The sequence below is a fragment of the Corvus brachyrhynchos genome, unplaced genomic scaffold (genome assembly GCF_000691975.1).
Source record: "Corvus brachyrhynchos isolate BGI_N302 unplaced genomic scaffold, ASM69197v1 scaffold65, whole genome shotgun sequence".
Taxonomy (NCBI): domain Eukaryota; kingdom Metazoa; phylum Chordata; class Aves; order Passeriformes; family Corvidae; genus Corvus; species Corvus brachyrhynchos.
In genome coordinates, this window is record NW_008238365.1 from 103,349 (window position 1) to 111,624 (window position 8,276).

The 8,276-nt window shown below is 53.5% G+C and overlaps 1 protein-coding gene across 1 annotated transcript in view; it reads left to right on the forward strand.

Annotated features, from left to right (window-relative positions):
• The first annotated feature begins 6 nt into the window (after nucleotides 1-6).
• OPRD1 (opioid receptor delta 1) overlaps nucleotides 7-8,276 on the forward strand; it is an 11,430-nt gene continuing 3,160 nt past the window's right edge. Inside the window, 3 exon segments of the mRNA XM_017736277.1 lie at nucleotides 7-195; nucleotides 7,065-7,414; nucleotides 8,134-8,276. Of these exon segments, the coding sequence (XP_017591766.1) occupies nucleotides 179-195; nucleotides 7,065-7,414; nucleotides 8,134-8,276 (510 nt within the window). The 5' untranslated portion in view covers nucleotides 7-178.

Consider the following 8,276-nt stretch of genomic DNA (forward strand, 5'->3'; position numbering starts at 1 on the left):
CACGGCCACTGCCACCCCCTGGGGCAACGGCACCGCCTGGGTCCCCCTGCCCGAACACGGGGTCAACGGCACGGGCCCGCAGCGGGCCAAGAACGCTACATCCATCCTCATCGCCATCGTCATCACTGCGCTCTACTCCGTGGTGTGCGTGGTGGGGCTGCTGGGCAACGTCCTGGTCATGTACGGCATCGTCAGGTGAGAGCTGGGCACCCCGGCCGCTGCCCACGAGGGGTGGGGTGTGTGCAGGGAGCGAGGGGGCGCTTGGGGTGAGTGGGCACCCAAGTGCGAGAGCACCGATGGAGCCAAGGTGTGCCAGGGGTGAGCGTGCAGCACATGGAAGGTGTGGGATGTAGCACTGAGTGAGTGTGCACCAGGAGTGGGTGTGCACCAGGATCGTCTGTGCACCAGGAGGGAGTTTGCACTAAGAGAAAGTGTGCACAGGGGTGAGTGTGTGCCGTGTGCCAACCAGCAGAAGTAAGTGTGCACCAGGTATGAGTCTGCACTGGGTGTGAGTTTGCCCCAGGTGTGAGTGTGCTCCGAGAGTGAGCCAGCAGCAGGAGCAGGGTTGGGTATGCATCGGCTGCTTGTGCCCAGGCAGCATCGAGCCGGGTGTGATGTGTGTGGAGCAGTGCGTGTGCAAGCTGTGCAAGTGAGGGAGGGCAGGGAGGGGCCGCAGGTGCTGTGCGAGGGGTGAGAGCAGAGGCCATGTGTGCCTGGAGCAGCTCGGGTGGTGCAAGGGAGCTGTGTTTGGGGGGCACGGACAGACACAAGCGGGTGCCCCTTGTCTTTTGTGAGGAAGAGAAGCCGCAGGGCTGGTCACGCTGCGGGCTGGGAGCTGCCCTGTTTGCAGGGTGGGTCCAGACCCCCGCCTCAGCCAGGGGCTGGTGGGCTCCCACTGCTGCCACCCCACTCCATCAGTGGGAATTACCCACCCAGCCCATTCCCAGTTCCTTCTTGTGCCGGCACCTCCTGCAGCTGCCTGACGTCTGTTTTTCCCTAGCAAAGAGCAGAAACCGCATGGCCCAGCCCCATCTCCCACAACAGCTGAGCTGTCCTCTGGTCCCCTTAATGTGGGAGAGACCCACTTGGGCTCCATCCAAGACCTTGGCACCTGTGGTGAGGCTTTCCCTGGGCAGAGAGGGGGTCTGCGGGGTCTCTGCACCCCAAGACAAGCAATGTGACCCAAATATCCCCCATTTTAAAGATGGGGCATGGCAAGATGCTGCTGTATCCAGCCTGGCACTTGTGCTAAGGTACAAAATCTCATCAGTCCCTTTGTGTGAGACACTGGTTGGTCCTGCCTGGATAAGATGGGTTGACATGAAAAATGGGACTGATGCCTTTTCCTGGTCTTAAAATCAAGAGTCATACACGGTTAGAAGGGAAAAGGGATTTTACCTTGGTATTTATTTTAAGGATCCTCAGGTGCACGCGTCCAGGTCAAATGCACCAAAATGCACACTGCAAAATGCACCCCTAAAAGATCTGGTATAACATAGATTTTACTAATTAGCATATCTATCAGAAATTCCCTAATGAGAGGCTCGAGTGAGCCCCCCTCCCCAAGGAGCCTTCCCCTGGATGGTTCTATCTGAGCTTACAGAATGTGTTCTGGAGAGGACCTTGGGCTCTGGGACACACTGATCCCCAGCTACAAAGCTTCTAAAATGTTGAGTCTCTCAGCTTGACAAACAAGTCCAAGAATGGAGGCAAAAAGCACTAAGAATACAGAAGTTGTAAAAAAGGTATAACAGGGGTATACAAGAAAAGGCAAAAAAATCTTCATGGCATCAGGGCCATGAAGTCAAATCTTGCAGAGCACAGGAGCAGTGCCAGCAGTGAGGGCTGACAGAGCCCCTCCACAGCCCTGCCAGCAGCAAAGGATGGAGCTGTACTCGCAGTCACACTCTGTGAGGGCACAGACCCCTACACCTCCCGCCTGGCAAGAGGGAGCAGAAGGGTCTCACTGCGTGCCTGGGCTTCGCAGCCACCCCCTCTGCACTGGAGGGGGCTTGATCCTGGTTGCCCGGAACTTGTGGGGTAATCCCAATTCCCATTGCCTCAGGTGGTGCTGTAACCCCAGCTTGGCCAAAACCCTGGAACCAAACCAGAGCTGGTGGCTGGATTTAAACAAACCCCCCAGAATTCACATTTTTTTAACCATTTCCACCCTCCTTTCCCCATGCCTTTCAGTCCATAGCTATTGTTACAGGAGGTCAGCACAGCCCGGCACTGTCTGTGCACAAATAATTATGGTGACTCACCGGAGGGAAGGAAACCATCCTGAAACCTGTCCATGAGCCACCCCGGAGTGCTCATCACCCTGGTATCAGGCTCTGCTGTCCCTGCTCCCCATTCTCTGCAGGGCTCTGCTGTGTGTTTTTAACCATCCAAGAGGGTGGGCAATGGGGAAGGGGATGGGGGAGTCACTCACGGACTCGACCTGACCCCTAATGGGATTTTTCATCCACTCAAAGTGGCATTAAAAATGAGCCCTGGTCTGAAAAAGCAAATGGAGGTAATTGCAGCAGAGACAGATGCCATGAGTGATGTCAGGGTGAGGGATGAGTGTTCTTAGACCCCCTCCAGGTGGTTCTGCTCAGAGAGGAGGGGGAAGGCATTTTAAAGAGAGTGATTTCATGTGCAAACAACATCCTCCCTATTATACTCCCTGCATAACCACACGTTAGCCAGGCTTTAGCAAGCCTGACAGATCCACAGATCCCATCACCACAGCTTCTAGCCCCCATTTTCCAGCTGATGATGGAATTAAGCACAGAATCACAGAGTGATTTGGGTTGGAAGTGACCTTATAGACCATCTTGTTCCACTATCCTGCCATAGGCAGGGGGGCTTTCCACTAGACCAGGGGGCTCCAAGCCCTATCCAAGCTGGCCTTGAACACTTCCAGGGATGGGGAATATCTCCCATGAAATGAGCAAATATCATCCTCCAAGCTCCTGGAACAGGAGGGGCTGCGGAGACATGTGCCTTCGCCCCTTCCATGGCCAGAGCCACATGGAGTTTCCCAGGGGTCCTTGTCAGAGTTCCTCCATGTCGTCAGGGTTTAGGCCAGGACTAGGGGAGACCTGTGTCCATGCAAGAAAGGACTGTGAGATGGGATTGGCTCGGATTTGGACATCACTGCCAGGGAGATTCTGGATGTTTGCCTTGTGGTCTTCTCCCAGAGCCACCTCCCAGTGCCCTTGGGATCCAGGCAGTCTGCAAGAACAGCTGGAGCACATCCTAGGGGTCAGGGACATCAGGGACTACACTGAGTTTGCCACAAAGTCCATGAGTGCCAGGAGCTGGCAAATGCAGACACAGGACCCTGGTACGTAGCTCTGTGAATGGGCACACCGCGAGCCGAGCACAGCCAAACCGCAAATAAATCCCTCTCCAGAGGAGCCAAACCCACCCGCACAGCACATCCAGCACCCACCCCACCTCAGCTCTGACCAGCACTGCCATTGCCACTGCATTCTCAGATGCTTTTAAAAATACCCATGGAAGCAATTTGCAGCTTTGAGCTCGGGGCTGCAAGTGCCCTCATGCCCACCAAGCCCATCAGCCCCCCACCAGCTCCCGCACAGGCTGCAAGGACACCTGGGCGCAGGCTTTGTCAAGCCAGGCTCTTTCAGACAGCAGCTTTTAGCAGCTCCGGGAGTTTTTCTTTCACTTATTATTCACTTTTCTTTCACTTATTTATTTTCCAAGAGGTTTGGAGAGGGGGTCCCTACCTGGGAGTCGAGACTGGAATGCAGAGCTGCCCTGTGCTTGCCCCATCTCCTCCCATCTCTTGTCTCCATCAACACCTCCCACATTGTTCCGTTCAAGTGCATAACTTCCCAATCAAGGCACTCACTTAATTGCAATGGGTTTGGCAGCCTGGGGAGCTCCATCAGCAGCAGTGGATGGTTTGCTCTAATGTGGGCAATAAACCTCTTTCCTGGAGCAGCAGCTTCATTTGCAGCTCCGGAGGGTCATCAGGATGGATGCCCCACCCTGTGCAGGGGGTTGAAACCTCAGAACAAGCCTGGAGGGGGATGCATCTTGCCCAAAACCCCAGTGCTGGAGGCTAAATTGCCATCCTTATTATCCCAGTCATCCCCACCACCATCCCAAGTCATCCCCATTATCCCAGTCAACTCCATCATCCCAGTTATGTTCTTCATCATCCAAGTTATCCCCATCTTCATCCCAGTTATCCCCATCATTGCAGTCAAATGCATCATCAGAGTCAACCCATCATCCCAGACATTCACCCAACATCCCAGCCATTTCCATCATCATCCCAATCATCTCCTTTATCCCAGTCACTGCTTTGCCCTCACCAGCCCCGTCCTGCCTGGGGATGGGTGACAGCTCCAGCCCTCCAGTCCCCCACCCCTCACAGGGGGTTGGGAAGTGCTTACCCAGCACAGTCAAGCACATCTGGCAGACTGTGGAAGGAATAACTGGTTTTTTACTCAAAAGACATGTGAATCTACCTGAACTGACTGTTTGTTCACATAGGAGAGGCAAAACCTGACAATACCACAAATTCTCAGCTTTTTGTTTAACCTGGAAGGAAACTTTTCTGCAAAAGAGCTTGGAAAATAACACTAAAGAGAACTGAAAAGGACTTTTCAAGGACAAGACATTTCTAATGCCATATTTAAATTTAAAAAAAAAAAAAGCTCAGCTCGAATATTTCCGCCCTTGGGCAACGGGCTGCCATTTGCAGCCATGGTGAAGGAGACGGGAATGCTCTTGGAGCTGGGAGCTGGGTTAAACTGCTATTTTCTATTTTCTCCCAGAGAAAAATTAGTTTTTCAGCTCCAGTTCCCAGTTCTATCAACAGTGGTATCTGGTGGGTCTCTGTCCCCACCAATACACTCTACTGACCCTGCTGAGATGGAGAAAGAATAAAGGGAAGAGATTGGGTACCACCAGCAATCCCAGGAGCCTCTTTCCCACACCAGCCTGCATTCCTGGACTCCAGCCAGGGCAGGCCCACCTGAGATGGGAGCTACTCAATCCCCCCACTTCAATTTGCTCCATGTAACCCTGACATGTAATGAGCTGTGCCAATTATCACAGAATCCTGGAATGGTTTAGATTGGAAGGGACCTTAAAGCCCATCTAATTCCACCCCCTGCCATGGGCAGGGACACCTTCCACTAGACCAGCTTGCTCCAAGCCCCATCTCGCCTTGGACACTTGCAGGGATGGGGCAGCCACAGCCTCTCTGGGCAGCCTGTGCCAAGGCCTCACCACCCTCATATCTGATCTAAACCTGCCCTCTATCAGTTTAAAACTGTCTCACCTCTATCACACACATTAGAAGTCACTTTCTATCTATTTCATAAGTACTCCAAGGAAAACAATCTTTTCATCCCAGCAACAAAGGGGTCATCTCCCTTCTCCGTGCCCTACCCCAGTGCTGCTACAGGCAGGTTAGCCATGCACAGAGATGGTTCTGTGCAAACTGACCCTGTTATTAATTAATTAGGGTGCATCTAAAGAAACTTGGGGCTGGGGAGGATGCTCTGAGCAATGGAGATTCGCTGGAAAGGAGCCCAGGAAGAGTTGGAGCTGATAGTGTAGCCCTGCAAAGAGCAGGGTCTTCCACAGAGCTGCTCCCACCCCACACGTGTTGCCCTTTGGGGGTGCCCAGCAGATCCCTCAGTGTCTATTACAAAGCCACCACGCCATTCAAAGCATCCCTTTGACCAACACTTGCAGGACTGGATGCTCCTGGGATGGACACACACCCACACCCACACCCACACACATCCCTGCTGCTCTGGCATCCGCCGTAACTTTGCCTCATCCCTTCAGGAAAGGTTTGGACATGAGGGACCAGGCGTTTCTCTTGCCATGGTGTGACAAGAACCAGAAGCAGAGCCAGCCCTTCCCAAATGCCCTGGGGGACACAGCCAGGCTTCCCCAAAGGCTCTGGAGCTCCAGGCTGGCTAATTGGGCTGCTTCCAGATGGCCTGTTTCCGGGGATAATCGATCCAATTTCTGCAAGCAAACTTGACAGGGAAGCAGGCTGGATAATCACAATTTACTGGGCAGAAAATCAGATGAAGGAGGGTTGAGGGGATAAAGGACATTTTGCAACTGGTTCAGAGAAATGGAGCAAATCAAACTCATTGGAGAATTGACTCCTCTGGAAAGTTCTTTATTCCTTTGAACAAAAGCAGGTGTGGAATGAGTGTCACCTCCCTGGTCAGGCGAAGGAAAACCACTCTGGCAGGGGGCAAGCCATGCTCTGCAGGTCCCAGCACAGCACATACGAACATCATCCCCTGCTCAGATACCAGGATGTGGTGTGTGGCTCCCTGCCCATGGCTGGCAAGTGGAATGAGATGAGCTTTAAGGTCCCTCCCAACCCAAATCACTTTGGGATTCTGTGATTTTATGAATTCAACACACAAGAACACAAGTATAGAATCATAGAATGGCTTGGGTTAAAAGGGACCTTAAAGCTCATCTCATTCCACCCCTTGCCGTGGGCAGGGACACCTTCGCCTATCTCTGGTTGCTGCAAGCCCCATCTCCAGCCTGGCCTTGGACACTTCCAGGGATGGAGCAGCCACAGCTTCTCTGGGCACCCTGTGCCAGGGCCTCCCCACCCTCATAGGGAACAATTCCTTCCCCGTATATAATCTAAATCCACTCTCTTTTGGTTTAAAGCCATTCCTCCTTGTCCTAATTTCTGGTGAGGTCCTTCAGGGACTGGAAGGCCACAATTGGGCCACCTCGAAGCTTCTCTTCCCCAGGCTGAACAATCCCAATTCTCTCAGCCTTTCCTCATAGCAGAGGTGTTTCATCCCTCTAGCCATCTTGGTGGCCTCCCCTGGACTTGCTCCAACAGCTCCATGTCCTTCCTCAATGTGCTCCCTGGTGCACCTGGAAAGTTGCTGAGCACATTGGTGCTGCAGAAAGGCGTGTCACAACACGTACTTTTGCCTACCAAGGCTGGTGTCACTTCGTGAGCAGCCAGGCTGTGCCCCCTCCTCATCACGGCAAGTGTCCTGACCACCTGTAACATCTCCCTTCTCGGCCACCCCCAGGTACACCAAGATGAAGACAGCCACCAACATCTACATCTTCAACCTGGCGCTGGCCGATGCACTGGCCACCAGCACACTGCCCTTCCAGAGCGCCAAGTACCTCATGGAGACCTGGCCCTTTGGGGAGCTGCTCTGCAAGGTTGTGCTCTCCATTGACTACTACAACATGTTCACCAGCATCTTCACCCTCACCATGATGAGCGTGGACCGCTACATCGCTGTGTGCCACCCAGTCAAGGCCCTGGACTTCCGCACGCCAGCCAAAGCCAAGATCATCAATGTCTGCATCTGGGTGCTTTCCTCCCTCATTGGGGTGCCCATCATGGTCATGGCAGTCACCAAGTCAAAAGGCAAGTGGCTTTGGGGACACATTCCCCTCCTCTCCCATTGGTCCATCCCAGGGGTGACCTGGCAAACTTGACCTCTGGTCCTGTAGCAGATTTGTGGTCAGTGGTGGGCACCTCTCCATGACACCATAAATGTTCCCTGTCTTGGAAAAAGCATTGTGGTGCTGTTTCCTGTCTTGGAAACTGTCCCAGAAATTGTCCTCCCCTCCCCTTAAGGGCAGGGATGCCAAAACTTTCCCCATCTCCAGTCCAACCAGTGCCTCTCCCCAGCTCCTGGAGTGCAAATCATCTGCCTATAAACACCCCCAGGGATGCTGCAAAGTCTCCAAGTGGCCCACACTAAGATCTGCAGCTCCTGTGTGGGGATGCTGGCCCTTGGCTGCTAGAGAAAGCTCTGGGCATCTTGAGGAAGCAGACAGATTTCAGTGGAGGGTGACATGGGGATGTGTCCACCATGGGGGCTGAGAGAAGGCAGGATTGGCCTTGAATGGCCCAGGAGGCTCTGCAGGGAAAAGGTTCCAGGGTCACTGCATCCACTGCATCCCCTCAGCGTCTTGTGGGCAGGGGTCTGATGGCACAGAGCTCCTGGGGAACCTCTGCCAAGAGCAGGCAGGTAAGAATGCATCTCCCTGGGGCTTTAACAAGTCATGACTGAGCAGAAGGCAGAATATTCTCAGCAGACACTCCACCAGCTCCCTCTTTGACCCTCCTCTCTCCTACAGATGGGATGGTCCTGTGTACTCTCCAGTTTCCTGATCCTCCCATATACTGGGACACCGTGACCAAGATCTGTGTCTTCATCTTTGCCTTCCTGGTCCCCATTTTGGTCATCACCATCTGCTACGGGCTGATGATTCTTCGTCTG